The 22,325-nt window shown below is 30.5% G+C and overlaps 1 protein-coding gene across 2 annotated transcripts; it reads left to right on the top strand.

Annotated features, from left to right (window-relative positions):
- Positions 1–12,519: 12,519 nt before the first annotated feature.
- On the top strand, positions 12,520–20,566 carry LOC101513443 (histone deacetylase 19). 2 transcript variants are annotated; one of them, XM_004511221.4, is made up of 8 exons: positions 12,520–12,775; positions 14,811–15,346; positions 16,672–17,112; positions 17,473–17,703; positions 18,495–18,559; positions 18,634–18,691; positions 19,942–20,010; positions 20,092–20,566. In XM_004511221.4, exons 2-8 carry the CDS (start codon positions 14,819–14,821, stop codon positions 20,188–20,190), a joined length of 1,491 nt encoding a protein of 496 aa, XP_004511278.1. In that variant the 5' UTR covers positions 12,520–12,775; positions 14,811–14,818; the 3' UTR covers positions 20,191–20,566. The 2 variants fall into 2 exon arrangements, with proteins under 2 accessions (XP_004511278.1, XP_073220392.1); XM_073364291.1 differs by lacking the exon at positions 18,634–18,691 and having other exon boundaries at positions 12,636–12,775; positions 20,092–20,232.
- The last annotated feature ends 1,759 nt before the right edge of the window (positions 20,567–22,325 follow it).

Genomic DNA, 22,325 nt, shown 5'->3' with positions numbered 1-22,325 from the left:
GACATTCCATCTTTGAAGCACCTTCCTTCCTTCTTTCTCCAACGTTTAACACATTTGGTTCGTTTCTATTCATCCTTACTAAGTTTTTTCTGTTGTTTATTCTTCTTAGTTTCTTCGGAGAATAGTCAATGGCAAATCGCCATGGCTTCGAAGAAACCCGTTGAGATAATAAAGGGAAAGTTGATTACATCCCTTTATTACGATAATAAAATCTAATCAATCTGAACAGAAAAATGATTACATGTTTACTACATCATAGATCTACATAATCACACAAAGGGATTTATTGTTGCTTGAAAATCAAATTCCTATGTTTGTATTAGAGGAATTACACAAAAGGGTGTTATTAGATTATGGTAGCGACAATAAAAATGAAAGATGTGTTAGTTTTATTGAGCTTGCTTTTAATTACTTTGAAAATGAATGTTCTCAACGACCATATCCTTATTAATGATTTTGCACTCTATTGAAAAGAGTGGGGATAGGAGTTGTAAGAGTATACCAATTTTATGTTAAAGACCCATCAAAATATAAGTACCTAACCTTAGAGCATATGACATAATCTGGCAGCTATCCCATTTTATTGAATAAAATTAACAAGTTCCAATCATGAATGTCATCTTCCAATCTACCCTTTAACCCCAAATTGCACTTTCATTCTCCCCAAACATATTGCACTCTATTGATGTTGAAAAAGCTCGTGAAGATAGCAAGTGAGGATAAGTTGCAAAATAGAAAAGCAAGTGAACTGATGCAACTACCACAAATGTAATGTTCAAAGAGGTTTTCAAAAACCTCTTACAAGTAAATATTACTTTCACTTCCAAATAAACTTGTTCTATTAATTACTTTATAACATTTAATATAAAAATCAAGTATACTTATTTTGAAATTCATTTTGGTTATGGCTAAAATTAACTATATTGGTGAGAGAATGTAGATCCTTATTGAACTGAACTCCGAGATCAAATATTGGTTGTACAATTCTTCTCATCCTTTTCTTGTTAATTTTTGTTGCTAATTTTTACTGCATAATTGTGTTTGGCTACTGCATTTCAAGTTTGTACAATTCTCTCTTTGAGGTTTGTTGCAATTTTGCATTTCTGCTTTTTTGTTACTGCTGCTAATTTATAAAATAGTTTAGAGCTTTAATATATTGTCCAAAGGATAAATATTGAGCAATCCATTGATTATATTTGAATATTTTAAGTTTTTTTCTACTCAAATATATGTGGTTAAATTTTTTATAGTGCATAACTTAGATTAGGGGAGGGAAACTCTGTATGCAAATCCAATAAATTCGGGTCAGCATAAATTATTGGGCTAGCTTAAAATTCCATATTTGAGAAGAAAAAAGAGTGAACGTTGATTCAACCCTTCGATTTTTTGGTTTTTTTTTAATTATATTTTAGCTTACAGCACTGTAATTCAACCATTCAATTTTTTGGTTTTTTTTTTATTGTATTCTAGTTTACAGCAACCAATCTAATATTTTATTCAAACTAGGTGGATTGGACAAAAAATATTCGATTATTTTTGGTATTCTTTTTGGTGATTGTTCATCTATCCATTATTGTTTGCTCATAATGTGTTAAAAACACTAACAAATTATAGTTTTTGATAGCATTATTCGTTCCATTTTTCATTATCAAATTGCCATTTTCCACTATTGGACCGGAGCTTCTGGTATATTATGTTTTTTAGGAGTGAGCATCCACTTTTCTGTTCCTCTATGTGTTTAGATACATGTCTAAATTGGTCGATTAAATTATATTTAAAATATTTGAAACCAATATTTGACACTATTTGATATACTGTAAATTCAATTAAGTGCTTAATACCAACAAAAATAGGCACTTGGCAAGTTCATATGAGATCATTGTAATTACGGTTTTTAAAGCTTTGGCTTTCAAAAATACAATAGTTTGATTCATAGAATAAGGAAGAGTGTTGGTTCTTTACACCTTGAACATTAGTTTGAATTATGCATGTGGATTTGTACCTTGAACATTTTAAGTTCATTAACTATCTTCATTATTATTGCAGCAACCTGTAACATTACATCAAGATGGGTGATCAATCTGAGACAGTAGATTTGTTTGTTTCTCCTCCACCAATTGTCTCGAACACAACTATTATGTTACCACCTAGAACCAAAGGTCGTAAAAACCAATCGTTTGTTTGGAATGATTTCACAGTAGATCCTAACTTGGATGGGACATCTATTTGCAATAATTGTAGCAAGAAGCTCAAGTGTGATAATGAGACGAGTTCAATGATACAACATTCAAAGGGATGTAAGAAAAACCCCAATAACGAGTTTAACCAGAGGAAGAGAACATTGGATGCAATGAATGTTGAAGGTCATACTATTTCTTCCCCTTCAGTGCCTAGGTTTGATCGAGAAAAATTACGATATTTACTCGTGAAGATGTTTATAGGTATGGAATTGCCTTTTCGACAATTTGGGAGCACCATTGTTTAAGAATGTACTAACAAATGTAATAATTAAAATAAATAGATAATTTTTTTAATTTTTTATTATTATTAATATATACAATAATGTTTTGTAATTGAATAGTAGTATAGGAAAAAATAATTATAATTATATTGAAAATTGAGGATTATATTTATTTTCACACAATTTTTTTTATTATAATGACATTTATTATGAGAGGAAATAAGTAAGTGAAAAATAATACAATAAACATCATCATAAAATATATTTGACTCTTTTAAAGTAAAAAGTTAGTTAAGTGAACAAATCAAATTTTATATTATAATTACTTGTGATAAATGGTACCTATATATATAGTATCAACAGTTAATTTATATATTAATAGTTGATATTACTTACTTTATTATTTAGACTGATAAATGAGTCTAATCAAGTGAAAGATGAACACATATGAGTAATATCAACATTCAATTATAAATAATTATAAAATCAATCATTATTTTTCTCACTTTATGACTTTCTAACTCTATAATAGTCAAATTCAAGAAAAATATGAGGAGACCGGATCGGAGCTAGCCTAACATGTAATAGCTTCGCGGCAGCAACGGTTGCTCGGGTCGAGTGTGAAGGGGGAGTGAGAAGGGAGCCAGCCATCGAGCGATCGCTCATGATGACAATGGAGGCGGACCACTACGTGTTACAGTGCTAAACTGTCTGGAATAAAACATTGACGTCTTTCTCTATCGGTATAAGATGTCCATGAACGTGGTTATATCCATGTCCTTAGAATAATTTATTGTTGGGAATATTTTTTAATGCTTTTATAACCAATCATAGGAATAAATATTTTCAATCCTACATCCCTGAGAATCTATTTTGTAACTAGGAACCAAACACACTCTTTGTTAAACTAAATACTCTTTTTGTTTATTGCTCATCACGATGAAAATGAAAATTTTATATAATGATTGTTTCCTAAAAAAAGAACAAGAAAGAAAGACACTTTACATAACAAAGTTTGGAAACCTAACAAACTTTCCTCTAAATTTACTAATCATAACGTTTAATTACTAAATAATAACTAAATGTTAAAACAGAAAGTTAGGAAAGTCTAACACCCCCCTCAAACTATAATGGATGTCAAGTAATCCTAGTTTGAAAGTGAAAGGACCAAAATGCAAAGGTTTGGTAAAAAAATTTGCAATCTGGTTAGTCGTGGGAATAGGAAGCAAATGAATGACACCAACTTGTAACTTATCTCTGACGATGTGACAATCCATCTCATTATGTTTGGTTCATTCATGAAAAACAGGGTTGGAAGCAATGTGCATATCAGATTGATTGTCACAAAAAATCTGGACAAGAGTGGAATGATCAATACGAAAGTCATGAAGGAGATATAATAAACATTGTGATTCACATGTAGCATGTGCAAGGGCACGGTACTATGCTTCAGAGGATGAAGGAGATACTGTGGGTTGTTTATTGCTTTTCCATGAAATTAAATTGGACCCAATGTAAAAACAGAACCCATAAGTAGATCTCCTAGTATCCAAGCATGCCCCCCAATCGGAATCGCAAAACCCTTTCAGACTTAAAGAGGAGGAACTATTGTAAAATAAATTGTGGTCAGGACTGGTCTTGATATAACGCAAGATATTGTAAGTTGCTTGCAAGTGAAGAGTAGTAGGAGAGGATAAATTTACTCAAACAGCAAAAGAAATATTAGGGTGCGTATGCGTTAAATAAAGCAATTTACCAATTAAACGACGAAAAAGAGTAAGGTCAGAAAGAGGATCGCCAAAAGTTGTGTGTAATTTGAGGGTAGGATCCATGGGTGTGGATGAAGGCTTGCAAGCCAACAGACATGTGTCCTCCAACAAATCTAAATAGTATTTGTGTTGGCAAAGTGAAATGTCTTTAGAGCTCCTGGTAATAAGCTGCTTGCAAGTGAAGAGTAGTAGGAGAGGAGATAAATTGACTTAACCATGCAAACAGCAAAAGAAATATCAAGGCGCGTATGAGTTAAATAAAGCAATTTACCAATTAAACGACGAAAGTGAGTAAGGTCAAAAATGAGATCGCCAGAAGTTGTGTGTAATTTAAGGGTGGGATCCATGGGTGTGGATGAAGGCTTGCAAGCCAAGAGACCTGTGTCCTCCAACAAATCTAAAGAGTATTTGTGTTGGCAAAGTGAAATGCCTTTAGAGCTCCTTACAATCTCAAAGCCTATAAAATATTTAAGAACACTCAAATATTTAATACTAAAATTTGAATGTATGACATATTTGAGACATGTGATTTCATTCATATCATCACCTGCAAGTAGGAGATCATCCACATAAATTAATATAATAGTAAAACCAATAGATGTATGTTTTGTAAACAAGGAATAATTAGTTTTGGATTGAATAAAGCCAAGTTCAATCATAGTGTTGCAAAGTTTAGAGTTCCATTTACGACTTGCTTGTGTCAGCCCATAATGGGATCGTTTGAGTTTACAAACCAGATTTCTATTCACAACACGAAGATTAGGTGGTATTTTCATGTAAACATCCTCAATCAAATCTCCATGGAGAAAAGTGGTGTTAATGTCTAATTGAAATAAAAATCAGTTGTTAGAAGCAGCAACAGATAACAACAGACGTAAAGTAGTCATTTTTAACACAAGACTAAAAGTTTCTAAATAATCAAGGCCTTCAGTTTGATTGAAGCCTTTGGCCACAAGTCGAGCTTTATAATGCTCGATAGACCCATCAACATTAAACTTTAACTAAAAAATCCATTTACAACCAATGATAGACTTATTAGGAGGCAATGTAGTTAATTCCCAAGTGTCATTGCAATTGAGAGCATCAAGCTCATATTGTATAGCCAACCTCTATTTTTTATCTTTAATAGCAGTAGAATAACAAGAAGGCTCTTTAATTGTGGAAATTGTTAAAGAAAAAATTATATGAGGTGATGACAAATAATCATAAGAAGTGTAATTAGAAATAGGATAAATAGTACTTGAGTGTTGCATGGAAGAACCAACAAATTTAGAGGTTGTACCTGTTAGTAACTCACAATGATAGTCTTGGAGATATGAAAGTGGGTTAATTTTCCTACCAGATTTTTTAGTTGGTATTATAGATGGGAAAGGCTGGTTGGGGACATGATTAATAGGGTTGGTGGAAACACCAGAACAAGGCAAAATGGAAGGGCTAGAGGATGGTATGAGATTGTCCGAATGAGGCCTTATGGTGAGTGAATTAGCTGAAGTAGAAATAGGAGAATGAGCAAGCATATCATTATTGTAAGTGGTGTGAATGTCAAAGGCGAAGTCATGTGATGGAGGACTAGTTATAGGAAAAACAATGTCTTGTTTGTTTTGTTTTACAATAAGAAAAGGAAAAACATTTTCAAATAATATAACATCGCGTGAAACAAAAATCTCCTTATTGTTTAAATAAAAAAGAACATGGTCTTTTGTATCAGATTTATGTCCTAGGTTAATGCATTTGCGAGAACAAAAGTCAAATTTATTTATATTAGACTTTAAAGTAGAAGTATAACACAAGCAACCAAATACTCTCAACCCATAAATATCAGGTAAACGATCATACAAAACATGATATGGAGAGTGAAACTTAAGAAATTTAGATGGCAACCTATTAATTAAAAAAACTAAATGAATGATAGAATGGACCCAAAATCTAATAGACAAATGTGATTGAACACATGATGGCACGTGCAATAGTTAAGATGTGTTGATGTTTACGCTCAACAATGTCATTTTGTTGATGTGTTTCTACACACAAAGTCCGATAGATAATCCCATGAGATTGGTGAAAGTCTTTAAGAGAAAATTCGTTTCCAATGTCAGAACATATGCATTTCACAGTTTTACCAAACTGAGTTTTGACTATAAAAACAAATGATTTAACTAAAAAAGAGGTTCCAGACTTCAATTTCATGAGATAAATCCAACAAAAACGAGACTTATCATCAACAACTGTTAAAAAATACTTGAAACCAAAAATAGACGGAACAAAAAAAGCACCACACACATCCATATGAATCAAATCAAAACAAAAATCAGCAACAATATGACTATTGGGAAAAAGTAACCTCTTATGCTTAGCATTGAAACAAACATCACAAGGAGAATGACACCTAGGGAGGTTAACAAAAGGGAAACTTTAATTAATATGAGTCAAAGTATCAATAGATGGGTGACCAAAGCGGTGGTGCCAAATATTACAAGCAGAACCTATGACATTTGCTAAATAATTACCAAAATTACAAGTATTGGAAAGGGAATCAACAATAGGAAAATAGGGGTCAGGCAACAAGTATAATCCATGAATAAGATCAGTTGTACCAATCCTCTTCTAAGTAAGATTGTCTTGTATCCAACACTTATGAGCATCAAAAAACAAGTTACAATTAAGAGAAGTTGTCAAACATGGAATATAGATAAGATTACAAGAAAACTCGGGAATAAAGAGAACATCGCACATATAAAAATCAGCCGTGAAATAAACGGTTCCAACAAGTTTAGTGATTATGGTACATCCATTAGACAATTTAATATGAACAAAATTAATACGTTTGAGGGATTTAGACAAAGAAGCCGTAAAACATACGTGATTTGTGGCTCTAATGTCTAATATCCAGGAAGTGGCATTATTGATATTAAAGACACGAGGAAAAGAAAAAGAACTTGATTGTGCCGAATTTAGTAAATGGTTGACACTTGAAGAAGGGTGAAGTAAGGTAAGAAGAGCCTTTTGCTGTTCAGGTGTGAAACCATAATGTAAATCACTTGAAGGCTCATCGAGAGATTGTGACTTTTGGTCATCATCAATGTTAACCGAATCAGCAGCACAAACCTTAGAAGAGTTGTTAGCATTATGACCATGACGATTATAGTATGTACAATAGCGAGAACCACGACCACGACCACGACCCTTGGGCAAACCACCATTAGGATTAGAAATGACAGCAATGGTAGGAGACTCCTCATAATTAGGAAATAGATGTATTTCTTGTTGTACTAGCATAGAAAATACCTTATTTATAATGGGAAAAGGATCCATTAACATCACTTGAGATCGAAATGCAGAGTATTGCTCGTTAAGACCTTTGAGAAAACGAATTACATAATCTCAATCACATATTCACGAATCTTGGGAATTATGGCACACAAACATTTCACATTACAAGAACGAGAAGGTAAAGGACAAAAGTTTTCTAGCTCTTGCCACAATTGCTTTAGTTTGGTATAATAAGAAGTAATTGAAGAATCACATCGACGAAGACTATAAATTTCTTCTTGCAAATTAGAAATCCTAAAAATATCACATTGATGATACCTTTCACGAAGTTCAACCCATATTTCAGAAACACATTCCACCTACGCGACACTTTGAGCAATTTCACGTTCCAATTAATTGGTGATCCAAGACATAAGCATATTGTTGCAACGATCCCACGCGATTGAAAGGCGGTCAATATTGGCAGGAGGGGAAGAACACCAGTCACATACCCTAATTTATTTTTCGAAATGAGAGCAACGAGCATGGAGCGCGACCAAGAATGAAATAAGGATCTAACATATCATGTTGATACCTGCGATTCAGAGTCGGATTGGGATTAAGAGGTGAAGGTTCTTAATGTTATGAGGTATTCATGGAAGACGAAAAAGATTGTTCGTAGTCGGAGGCCATATAGAAGAAAAACGAGAAAAAGAAACGAATTCGACAATGAAGTTTCATGAAATCAACAACAAAACTGAAATAAAAGAAAAGAAAGAGGAATTGTTTGCTCTGATCATTTTTGTTATTTTTATTTCGGGGGAAAGAAACAGATTCAATAAGAGGGAAAAAAATCAGAGTTGATTCAGTGATACCATGTTAAATTGAATACTCATCATAATGAAAATGAAAATTTTACATAATAATTGTTTCCTAAAAAAAGAAGAAGAGAAAAAGACACTTTATATAACAAAATTTAGAGACCTAACAAATTATCTTCTAAATTCACTAACCATAATATTTAATTACTAAATAATGACTAACTGTTAAACCAAAAAATTAAAAAAGACTAACACTTTTTATCTAATTTGTTTTAGCGGTAGATTTGTAAGCACGAGGTGAGGAAAAGTAACTAAACCACACAAATACTAGAGAAAATAAGTTTCATCTTTGTGTTTTTTTCTTTTTAAATAAGCCACCACCTAAATGATTATTTTGGGTTTTAATATAACTGATTAAGGCATTTTATTATTTAATTTATCTATTAATTTTTTTAACCAATTGATTAATTTACGGTGCAAAATGTTGTAGCACGTAGTAGAGAACATTCAATGAGAGATCCAGATCACGCTTCAACCCTCTCGCCGATGCATGCGCAAAAAGTAATTCAATTTTATTTATTTCCATTCCAAAAAAAATAAAATTAATATTAATAAAAAATTATATTTGAACACAAATTACAGACACAATATTTGACATGAATATTGTTTAGGCTAAATTACATCTGTGGTCCCTTAACTTAGTTTTAGGTAACGTTTTAGTCCTTTATCTTTTTTTTTTCCCGACTTAGTCCTTTATTTTAATTTTAAATGACAATTTGATATTTTATGTTTTAAAATTTCAACAACGTTATCCTTTTTTAAACAAAAATTTTTAAAAAAAAAATCAATCAAAACTCATAAAATTAATTATATTCTTCAATATAATACAAATTTCATCAAATCTGTAACGCAAATCTTCAAATAAACTCATATTTTCATACTTTATTTGATATTATTAGGAATAAATGACTAAATCGGGAAAGAAAAAGATAAAGGACTAAAACGTTACCTGAAATTAAGTGAAAGGACACGAATGTAATTTAGCCTATTGATTATCATAATTATACATGAAAATTAACTTTTTTATATTATTAAGACATCTTTTTAAGGCATGTATAATACTTTATTAATTACTAAAAAATAAATAATTAACCATTTATTTAATATATATATATATATATATAAATACATATATATCATAAATATTAAAATGTAAGATATTAATCATTTTAGAGCAATGCGATTTAGTGGTTAAAAAAATATTTTAAAGTGTTTAATGTGATGTATTTTAGTAGTTGATGAGATATATATTTAAAAAGTAATTAATAACATGAAATTTAGTGGATAATGTAGTATTCAAAGTAATAAATGACACGAATTTGAATATTGTGTTAAAAACATGTTTTTATTTTTAATTACTTTTTAAATTTTTTCTTTAAAAAAAAAATAAACGATACATCGTGTACGTATATATTGTTCATGTCAAGAGTTGTGTTCCAATTAACACAACTAATTAATAAACGAGTTATCTTATTAAAACACAAAATATGACACAAATACAATACCTTATAAAATATAGTGATTAAAGTCACTTTAAAATTTGATCATCAAATTACCAAGATAATATATTTTTCTTCTTTCTATCGTTATCAAAATTAAATTTTTAACCTAAATATTAAAATGCGGATTTTTATTTGATAATTTTATATTGTTGTTGGAGGTGAAAATATGAGTGTGTTTGAATATTTGAGTTATGAATTTGATTAAAATATGGATTTTGTTGAAGATGATAGTTAACTTATTTGAAAATCATGATAAATTTTATGCATTTCTATAAAAAATAAATAACATTGTTGGCATTTTAAATAACATTGTTGGCATTTTAAGACATAAACGATCAAATCGTTACTTAAAATTAAATAAAATAACAAATAAATAAAAAACTAAAAAACTGAATTGTTATTAAAATTAAGTTAAGAGATTGCAATAGATATTTTATTTTTTTACTAAAAAAATACATTTATTCATTCTAATTGGTATAATACGGTACATCGTAAATTTAAAGTTGTTAAAACTATGAAAAAAAATTAAAAAAATTGCAAACAAATTTGAAGCACTCACATTAATAGGACAAAATACAAAATTTAGGCATCTAAAATACTCGACCCTATAGATGTATAGTATTAACGACGTAGTCATTAATCAAAATTTATAATTGATCAAAACTACTTTGAAAATCAAATAGCGTTCAAAATATTAACATTTGTGTCTTTTCAAAACTTTTATTCGGATGATGGGACCGAGACAGTGTGAAATTCTTATGACAAAAATCTATTTACAGTCTTTTAAGTTTAACTCAATTAATGTTACGTATTTTAAGTTAATTTTATCCCGATTTAGTTTTTAAGTTACATTTTATTTGTCCTGTTATTCATTTATCTCAATTTCAACATTAATTAGTTCAATTGAAAATTTTGAATCATTTTTAACTTTATCAAATGATGCAACAATATGTCTCTCATACTCATCATTCAAAAAACATTTATCAAATCTTATAAATGATATATATATATATATCTACGACAATTTAAAGACACATATAACCTTAAAAATGGGATAATAAGAGTTTATTCATATAATTAATGTATTTATATTCATTCATATGCAAAGTAGTTTGAACGATCAACTTAGTAGGATGTTTTCATTAGATATTAATATTTCGTAACATATATAACTTTAAAAACGATATAATAAAAGTACATCCACATAATAAATGTTTTTAACTTCTGCAAAGTAGTTCGGACAATCAACTTGATGTAGTGTTTCTATTAAATATTAATATTTAATGAAAATAGTTTGAGAAAATATGAAACTTACATACATAATTTAATAATTATTAAATACTAATGGTTAAAATGAATATAAATTAGATGATCGAATCGAAAAATAATAAAATAAAATTATCAAAACAAAAATTAAGCTAAATTTAAAATATTAAATATGTATTTTTACCAACTAATATTTATGTGTTATTATCTTTGACTTTAAAATTACAACTAATGAATATATTGTATATTTTTTTACAAATATTGAATACCTTAGGAATTGCATGTTCATAAAATATGATTTTCGACTTATTATATAACATGTAATTAATTATAACGTTCTTTTGACATATACCGTAAAAGGTACTTAATTTTATAAGAAGTTATCTACTGCTACTATCTTTAAGTAGAGCTCGTTAACTAAATGAATTAGTATATTATTTTTTTAATAAAAATAATATTTATAAAAATTCAACACAATTTTATATTTTTATGCATTAAAGTATATTTATAAAAAATTACAATAATAAACAAAGTTCATTGATTTTGATATAACTTTTTTAGATTTTTTTTTTCTTTCTAATAATTGAAACTAGAGATAGTAAGAACACAACTCGTGTTTACTTACAAAATAACATACATTTATTCACAATAAATTATGAAATAAGTATCAAAACATCGATTTTAAAAAATTGAGCTATTGAATCACGTAAACTTTATAACTCATTAATTTAGTTGTGGTGTTATGTTACATTTATTGTATATTATTTTGTATTTTAAATATAATCAAAATATGTTAGGTCCAAATTTGAATAAAATACACATTATTTTATTTATATTTTTTTGAGTCAAAAAATAATTTTATTTATATTTAAATTTTTTTTTATCTATTTTATATTTATCTGCTCTCACAACTCAGTTCTTATATTAGATTATCGTGCTATTTATTGAAACAGCTAAAAACTCTTATATAATTTACTATGTACCCATTATATATATATATCATGATTATTCTTACAACAATAATTACATCTCTGTGTTACTAAATTATTATATTCACACTAACTAATCATTTGAAACATTATGTGTTTTTTCCTTAAAGTCTTTTATGACTTACTATAAAAAAACAGTCATATGTATTTCCTCCCACAGTCTCTTGTTGAGTGGCATGCAGGTTTGTTCAGATCCAAAAGAATATAACTTGTATTAATATATATTGTGTGAAATTAATTTTTGTGAAAATCAATTATTGAATTAAATCATTAGGGTTTGTAACCAATATTTTAGACGGATCGGTGAATACTGTCCTTTAAGGGACAGGCCCATCCATCTGAAGAGCCCAATTGAATGTTTTTAGGGCATAAAAAGGAGATTAGAAAGTTGGTGAAGGGAAAATCTAGAACTTATATATAAATTGAGAAGAAATGGTTGAACCGAGAGAAATAGAAGAAGAAAATAGAGAGTGAGATCGTGAAACTGCGAAATGGAAAAAGAATAGACAGTCTCCTATAAACATACATTTATACATATATTTACACACACAGCAGTGAGTGGAGAGAAGAGAAGGAAACCAATTGATTTTGAAGGAAGGGAAGAACGAGAAGCAGGGATCTAGGAGTTCATTCACTTTTTCCATCTCTTTCGTTTGAGGTGAGAATTCTCACTGATTATATATATATATATATATATATATATATATATATATATATATATATATATATTTTTTTTTAATTCTTTTTTTACTTTTAGATATTTCATTTATACTGTTTGAGAAATGTTCTTGATATTTGTCTCTAAATGAAAATACATTAAAATAAAATACATTAAGATAATGTGGGTTAGTTGGATGTTCTAGATGTATGGGATTGCGTGTCTTGTTGTAAAAGCTTTTGATTGTACCGCTTGAGCGTGTTCAAGGTGTCTACTTTCGGAGTGCGAACAAATATTATGATTACTAACATGTTGTGGAAATGATGTACTGATTGGATGAGTTTTGAGCCCTCAAATGAGATGCTAAAGTTGCATAGTTAATGGGTTAAATTTGGAAGAAGCTCTTCAACTGTTGATGAGGAAGCAATTCATTCGAAGTAAAAGCATGACTTTGATGTCTAATGTGCTGGGAATCTGCCTCTATTTTTTCGTGAAGGTTTGCGTGCCAAAAGTGGCGCGCACATTATATGACGTCCATGCTCCACATTTTTGTAACAGTCCTCCGTTTTGAATTTTCTAAGACTCTTTGGCGAATTATGATTTATTTATGTGTGGGTGGCTTGTCATTCTTTTTATGATTTTTAGATAAGCCTTACCGCCTGGAATAAATTGTTGAAGTTAAGACTGCATGAATGTGCTGTGCAGAATTTTCTGGGTAACATATTTTTGTTATCATTATATTTTCTCTCTGTTTGAACTGAAGTGGCTATAATAAACTGTCACCAACGATGTCATACAATAGAAGAGTGTTAGGAAAATGTATTTGGATTTACTGAACGTGGTTTTAGGTTCATACCAGCTTGCAATTCGATGTTCTTGCGAGTGCTTTTCCCTCTCTTAGTTGATTTGTGTGCGAATGATCAATTTGTGCGCGTGTGTGATTAATACACATCCGTAAGATTGCTGCTTATTGTAAAATTGTCAAAGACAACACTCAGTACTGATCAGTGTTGTCAATGGCGGAGAGGCCAAAATCTGCTATTTTTGGACGCCATAGCCGCCATCACGTGTAAAATGACCATGGCGGATTGTTGAAATCCCGCCACCGCTTTCCGCCATTGGATATAAGTCTCAATGATTTTTATCTCATAGTTTAAGGTTATATTTACAACTTAATAGGATGAAGAGATGGTAGATGGCTATCACTTATTCACGTCATAGAGTTGTTTAGTTTATCCTTTGAATTGTTTTTTTTTTTTCGGTACAAATTTGATTTGGTATTTTAACTGTGTAACATGTATAGTGACACATGTTTTAATTAGTATAGAATTTACGTCTACGTAGGGTGTTTTATTTATGATTTTTGTTTTATGAATATGCATATCCAAGTCAAGAGAATTCAATTAGTTAAAAGGATAAAAGATATGGTTTTACATGTTCTACCGTTCAAGCATCCTTTCCTTTGTGGCTTTTTGCAAGTATGCTTCTGTTGCGCTTACTTATTTTTTAATGTGTAGCTTATGATGGATATCTGCTTTTGAGCATCTTTGTGGGTGTTCGGCTTGAATTTTTGTATTTAAGAATGTTATAGTTGTTCAATTGACATTCAGATACAATAATATGCATATTTATTTTTGTGATTACTCCATTATACTTACCTTTTTAACTTGTAAGCCAATTATGGTGGGTTAATATTTCTGCTTATTGCTCAGTTATGGACTGATGCTAGTTGAAGCCTCAATTATTATATAAAATGATAGGTAATGTTATTCACTGGTTTTAAGCATCCAGGAATAATTTGTTGGCAGCTATTGTTATCATGAATCAGTGCATGATCTTTGCGTTCATCTGCAGTCTTATATTCTCAAATACTCAAAATTATGTTTAATAATTGCCTTGCGTGTTTGTTTGTTAGCATTATTATTATTATTATCATTGTTATTGTTAGCCTATTATTATTATTATATTTATTATTATTAATGTTACCATACTTATTACTATGTCTCTTGATCAACATTATATATGGTTGTTATAGGTTGAGTGATGGAAAGTGGAGGGAACTCCCTTCCGTCAGGGTCAGATGGCATGAAGAGAAAGATTTCTTATTTTTACGATCCAGAGGTTGGAAATTATTATTATGGGCAGGGTCACCCAATGAAACCACATAGGATTCGAATGACACATGCTCTTTTAGCCCACTATGGGTTGCTTCAACACATGCAGGTCCTGAAGCCTATCGCAGCTAAAGATAGGGACCTCTGCAAGTTCCATGCTGATGACTATGTGGCTTTTTTGAGGGGCATCACCCCAGAAACACAGCAAGATCAGTTGAGACAGTTGAAGAGGTTTAATGTTGGTGAAGACTGCCCTGTGTTTGATGGTCTTTACTCATTTTGTCAGACATATGCAGGGGGTTCTGTTGGCGGTGCTATAAAATTGAACCATGGAGGATGTGATATTGCAATAAATTGGGCTGGCGGGCTACATCATGCAAAAAAGTGCGAGGCTTCTGGGTTTTGCTATGTTAATGACATTGTGCTGGCTATTTTGGAACTTCTCAAGATACACGAGGTTTTTTAAATTTGCTTTATTGCATTATCTTGTCGATTTAAGGTTTCACCGATTTTAATTTAGATTAAATTTTATTCTTTTCATGACCGACATTTGCAATAATTCTATGGCTTGTATGTAATATGCCTTTTCATTATCATTAATTAGTAATCCATTTTTTAGGGGTTACTTTTACGGATTTTCTTTGCTTTAGATATCAATATGAATGAATTTTAAATTCCCTTGTACACTAATATACCAATCTCATAAATACCTAATATTTTTGTATTTAAAATATTTTTTTTAGGCTTAATTGCAATTATAGTCTCCCTAGTTTTACCAATTTACGATATCAATTCTCCTATTTTAAAATCTGATAGTTTTGGTCTTATTCTAATTTTTTAACTAACAACTGACGATGTGACATACTTTAAATAACATGACACATATGCAATGACGTAGAATGATTAATACCCATGAAATCGTAATAAAACCCTATAAAAACTTCACCCCCAACTTCAGAAATTATTTATTTTTGTAATTTAATTAATGACATGAAAAATTAATATTGTTCTACATCATGAAATTGTATGCCACGTCATTTAAAATATGTCAAATCGTAAAAGTAGAGGGATCAAAATTGCAATTAACCTTGATTTTAACTTGGACATCTTATCTTATTTTGATTTTAACTTGGACATCTTATCTTATTATTAATTATTATTAATTAGTATATCTATAAAGATGTGTAAAAAGAAATCAATTTTGGGGTTCTTCTAATGGATGCAGGTTTGTGCAAATGGTTTCCTTCATTGGGCTTAGTAATATATTAAATAATAAGCTAATAGTTTTTTTTTTGGCGGGTAATTGCTACCGATGTTCAACCTATACCTGTTTTGCGGGTTTGTTCTGTGGGATTCTTCAAAAACCTAGAGATGATTTCAAGCTAATCATGTGATTATTTAGTATTTTTTCTATGTTGCTCATTCCAAGAAACCTTTGTCTCTTGTCAAAAAAGAGAAACTTTTTACTATTTTTTAACTACTTCAAAGATAACTTGTCCTTCATTGACGTGAATAGTTTTTCGCCTGTTGAGGATGGCATTTGAACTAGAGTTTCCCTTATACCTTTGAAAGAAACTTGTGATTTTCTGCCCTTACTTCAAAGAAGCATATATTTTTTATTAGTCTTAATGTGGCTTGGTAGTTTGGAACTTTTGTAAGATGCCACTTTTGGAAAACAATGCATTCTAAAATTCTATTAGCATCAGATGTTTTATATTAAATATAAATATTTTCTGTTAAGTGCCTTTCATTGAAATTTGCAATTCCTTTGTCATTGGACAGCGTGTTCTATATGTAGACATTGATATCCACCATGGTGACGGTGTAGAGGAGGCTTTTTACACCACTGATAGGGTCATGACTGTTTCATTTCATAAGTTTGGGGATTACTTTCCTGGAACAGGAGATGTCCGTGACATTGGATATGGTAAAGGGAAATATTATTCACTGAATGTTCCCCTGGATGATGGAATTGATGATGAGAGCTACCATTCCTTGTTTAAGCCAATAATGGGAAAGGTGATGGAGGTTTTTAGACCTGGTGCTGTGGTATTGCAATGTGGTGCGGATTCTTTATCTGGAGACAGATTAGGCTGTTTCAATCTTTCAATAAAAGGGCATGCAGAGTGTGTCAAATATATGAGATCCTTTAATGTTCCTCTTCTGTTGCTTGGTGGAGGTGGCTATACAATAAGAAATGTGGCACGATGTTGGTGTTATGAGGTATTATTTACTCCTGAACTTAGAAAAGTTCGGCACTGAAATGTTGATAAAAATAACACAACAGTTCATGAAAAAAATCTCCTATAATTCTCACAACTTACTAGGTTGTGGGAAACATTAAGTTCTATACTTCTACATGACATAATTGAAAAAAGTGTTCCTAGAAACATCTATTTAACAGCAAACTATTACAAATGGACTAATGCCTTCATGTGGTTTCAACCGTTTAGCAGTACTTCAATATGCGGCACTCTTGAGTGTTGCTTTTCTGTATACATGTTATGCTTGCAAAATTAAATTATATATTTTTTAAGCAAGCGGCTGTTTTAGAGTAACACATTTGTATTGGTTGTTGATCAGACAGGTGTTGCTCTCGGGATTGAATTAGACGATAAGATGCCTCAACATGAGTATTATGAATATTTTGGTCCTGACTATGCTCTTCATGTTGCTCCTAGTAACATGGAAAACAAGAACTCCCGATATTTATTGGATGATATAAGAACAAAACTTCTCGACAATTTATCTAGGCTTCAACATGCGCCAAGTGTTCCATTCCAGGAGAGACCACCAAATACTGAGCTTCAAGAGGTCGTCTTTGCAATTACGATATTCTTTTACTTTCTTTAATGCTCCATTTCTCTCAAGTAGATCTTCCTTTTTTTTTGAATGATTTATTTATTTATTATAATTGGTATTTATATGAGGGTAGGGATCGATCCTACAACATCCTTATCACCCCTCCACTTCAATTATCAAGCCACCCTTAGTAGTTCATATTCTCTTGATAATTTATTGAAGTAGTGCCAAACAGACCTCAAAATATGTAAAATTGATTGAATAGCATATAAGGTGCAAATTATACTGTTATGTTCACGGAATATACATTTCTCTCTCAATGATAAATGAAAATCCTGAAGGAGAAAACTATATAATCACTTCATTATTCAGTTTTGTTAATCCAGACTTAAATACCACATTTTACTGTGTCTAATACCCAAACTGTCAAAATTGTATTTGAAACATTAAGATTGTTTATGAGGTCATAGATAAATCTGCATATTTTTCAAAGTCAATAGCCACAGATAATCGGGAATAATCAATCATGGCAAGATGCAGTTGAAGCATGGCGATGCTATAAATATGCACGAAGAGTGCAAATAGTATGCAAATTATGTCTCACTGAAATCTGTCTTAAGAATCATACATTGTATGGCTAAAAGTAAAAAGTCCCGTTCATCTTTATGTAAGAACATAATTAAATGATCCACTATGTTTTTTTTGCTTTCGTAGTTAGATTTGATATATTTTTTTCATTTTCAGTTATTGAATGAATTGGGCGGTTGTGTAATAATGAACTTATTACATTTTTTTATGTATAGAGAGATGAAGATGAAGATGATGGAGATGAAAGATGGGATCCTGATTTTGACATGGATGTTGATAGGTATTCTCTTGTGTTTCTCGAGTCCCATCTTGACAGTGTGTCTTTCAAGGCACTTAACAGTTTTTTTTTTACAGCAATCCTCTTAACCGAAGGGTGAAAAGTGAATATGCTGAAGCTGAGCATAAAGATGCAGTATGTCCCCAACCTGTTTTCTTTGCTTTCCAACAACACAAATTTGTTCCAAATAATCATATCTTAATATTATGATTTGAAAAAAAATTGAACTAAGCATCAGATAGTAATGAGTACAATATAGTGAATATAGTGTGAGGTATATTTATTTTTAATACTTTTCCTGACGACTCAGTTGCTGCAGTTTAGAAATTTCAGCAGTTAAGTATTCTTCCAACACCTGATTGGATTCTCATCGAAGGTTACTGTAGAAAAGAAAGTGATGTGTAAATATTCTCTTTAGACTTTAATCAGATAAAAACAAAGGGTGATTACAAAACTAATATATGTACATCCTATCATCTAATTAAAGAAATAACAAAGGGATAAAAAACGGTAAAAATCAAATCAAATCTTTCCTAATAATTAAGAAAATATTTCCTAATATTTTCTCAAGCTGGTGAACGAAAATCGATCATTCCCAGCTTGCATGTAAGATCTTGAAACCACTCAAAGGGAAGGCCCTTGGTGAACACATCTCCCAGTTGTTACCCTATAGGTATGTATAGCTATAAGCCTGTTATCCAACTTCTCTTTGATGAAATGTCAGTTGATCTCTATGTGCTTTGTCTTGTCTTGCTGAACCTGATTATGTGCAATGTTAATGGCCAACTTATTGTCACATAATAACTTCATAGGAGTGTCATATTTTTATCTAGAGATTGTCTAGTATGATATGCAGCCATAAAAGCTCAAAAATCCCTTAGTTGTAGCTCAAAATTCTGCCTCTGCACTTGACCTTGCAACTACATTCTGCTTCTTGCTTCTCCATGACATCAAATTTTGCTCCTAGGAACATTCAATACCCTGCAATATATCTCCTATCCACCATTGACTCTGCATAGTCTAAATTTGTATACACCTACATGAAAAGTTTCCCATCTTTCTTGGAACAGTAGTTTTCTTTAGCAGTAGAAAAGACATATGTAATATGTATATTTTCAAACAAATCAAAATATTATGTATTTTATGAAATCCTCAACGTAGCATACCTTCCCTTGTGGAAAACAGGCCTGATTGTTAGTGGTGTATAATAAAATCCTCAACTCTATCAAGATAAATAAATTATTGGGTTGATTTATTTTCAGTGACTGGGCGCAATCTGTGATTCTTGTCTCCTTATTTGTATTTTGCTACAAGATGTGTGTGCACAATGATTTGTCTAATTGCTCAATTTCTTCCTTTTGGTTGGAACTTGTTTTAAATTTCAGGAAAGCTATCATAAACATCTAGACAGTAGAAGAGATATTACGGCTTTCAAGGAGATTGCATGCTCCAAGGTTGAATGTTTTGTCATTTATTAAACTAAATGTGTCATTTTATAAGACTAGTATGGCGGTGTTAAAATTGCGTGTCTTCAGGTGTCAGGGTCTGGGGTAGATCCAGTGGCAATGGATGAACCATTCATCAAAGAAGAGCAGGATAACTTAAACGAGCTTTCAGATCACAAGTCAAGATGAAGAAATAACGGGCACAGGTCAGCCGCACCCTGACCACTAGTGTCTGTCAACCTGTAAATTATAGTTTCCTTTTACAGTTGTCTGGCAATCATTGATGTCTGCTGTGTTTCAAAATTTTGCTTCATCTGGAAACTGAAGAGATATAGGGCAATTTTGCCTTAGTTATGATGTCTTTATGACTGTAAGATTAAGCTATCGTACCACTAGTGCTTCGTTTTCTTCCTTTTAAGTCGTGTTCCTTCTAGTGCTTCGCTTTCTTCCTTTTTGGGTACTGTTATGATGTAAGACTATTAAATTATCCGTTAAAAGTGATAGCTCTTTCTTAGATCCTTGGGATGTAGAAAGTATAATCAGTCATCTGATTTTTTCTGATTCATATTCTTGTTTTTGACTGAAGATATTCAGTCTCATATATATATATATATAGAGAGAGAGAATGACTCTGAGGAGAACAATTAAGAATTGAAAGAAATAAAAACAATTACATCCTTTAGATTATAATTTTTTTGTAAGGATTAAATTTTTATTAAAAAATATAACTTGTTCTGAACTCTACGAGTTAATTCTCTATTTTCATTTTCCCTTTTATAACACACTAAATTGACTTTTTCAGTATGCTGTATCTCCCCCTTCTGCAAACAATCTTAAGAAACAAGTGATTTTGTCTTTTACCTCTGTTTATGCTAATCCCCTTCCCCATCCTCATCACGACTTATGAGACCACAAATTAGTTTACATATGTCTAAAGTTTTATATGTCTAACTTTTGGTTACACCATTTGGTTGGCCATCTCTGTCGTGGCGTCCTTTCCTGATGCTACTAATTACTATTGTCTTTCTATTACTATGAGTTATTGCCATGGTTTGCTAGTTCTTAGAAATCACTTGGGACAAAAATATTATTTCGATCTTGATTGCTTTGATTGAGTTCAGCCTCCAAAGCAAACGATTTTGCTAGTTCCTAAGATACAATTTGAAAAAAATAATTAAACGATTGCTTTGTATGAGTTCAAACTCCGAAGCAGACGATTTTTGGGTTTGGAAAAAGGAAGGACGAAGAGAGATAATTAATTTAGTGAGGTGAAGACACAATATACTTTTTAATGAAAATTTAATTCTAACTGTTAATTTTAATTTAAAGCACGTGATTAATTTTTTCCTCACAATAACTAAGTATTTTTTTTATCGAAGTTGTTCCCTATATATAATCTCTTGTTAAATGATTGTAATATGTCATTCGAATTATTGCATTTTATTTGAAATATCTCATTGTTCCATATTTTGGGAATTGTTAATCTTATTATTTATTTTACATTAATTGTTCATTTTTTTTCCTATTTCTCAAGGACAAAATGCAATGATGAATGAAGATAGGATTTTTATTTTATTTTCATTGTGTTTATATCAAATTAAATTAAATATTGGCAATCTGAAATTTTTAGTTAGTGTACCGTTTCTCATAATATTTTTTCCGCATTATTCTGGCCCTAGTTAGTTATATAATTTTTTATTTATTGTTTTTATTTTTAACTTAGAATGTACAACCACAACATTTTATATCGAGACAATATTGAGACTCTTTGGTACAAATTTTTCTTCCTACTAGTTTTTTGAGTATTCATTCTTTTTGTTTGTGATAAATCTTCAAATAAAAAATTGATTTAAATAATTTATAATAAAATATTATTTGAAGTATTTTAATTTTTTGAGAGATATGTATTTTTGGGTTAAATGCAATTTAGACTCTATTTTATTTAATTCGTAATTTTATCTTTTTATTATTTTTTTCACAATTTTAATCTCTGTATTTTTTAAAAATTCTGGCATTTTATTCAACTTTTAATTTGATTCTCGATTTTGCTAATGTGACAATTTAACAAGGTGATGTGGCACCCATGTTATATTAAGCTTACGTTTTTAATTATTTAATAAATCTATGATAAAATCAGATTTATTTAATTTAGCTTTTGTAAATAAAACAAATTAAAAAATTAAAAAACAAAATAAAAAGTGAACAGACAAACTTAAAACTTTAAAGAAAAATTTATAAAATACAAACTATAAATAAATGCATACGAGATGAACCCTAACCCGAATTGTTAACATTAACATTAATGCCGAATTTGAGGGTTGTGA

This window comes from Cicer arietinum, chromosome 8 (genome assembly GCF_000331145.2).
Source record: "Cicer arietinum cultivar CDC Frontier isolate Library 1 chromosome 8, Cicar.CDCFrontier_v2.0, whole genome shotgun sequence".
Lineage (NCBI taxonomy): Eukaryota > Viridiplantae > Streptophyta > Magnoliopsida > Fabales > Fabaceae > Cicer > Cicer arietinum.
This window is presented reverse-complemented; position numbering and strand designations above follow the sequence as displayed.

Excerpts from the sequence above, each read along its gene's own strand:
- LOC101513443 (XM_004511221.4), top strand. The coding sequence starts at position 14,819 with ATGGAAAGTGGAGGGAACTCCCTTCCGTCAGGGTCAGATGGCATGAAG. Across the intron at positions 17,113-17,472 it reads CACGATGTTGGTGTTATGAG|ACAGGTGTTGCTCTCGGGAT; the intron begins GTATTATTTACT and ends GTTGTTGATCAG. Across the intron at positions 17,704-18,494 it reads CAAATACTGAGCTTCAAGAG|AGAGATGAAGATGAAGATGA; the intron begins GTCGTCTTTGCA and ends TTTTATGTATAG.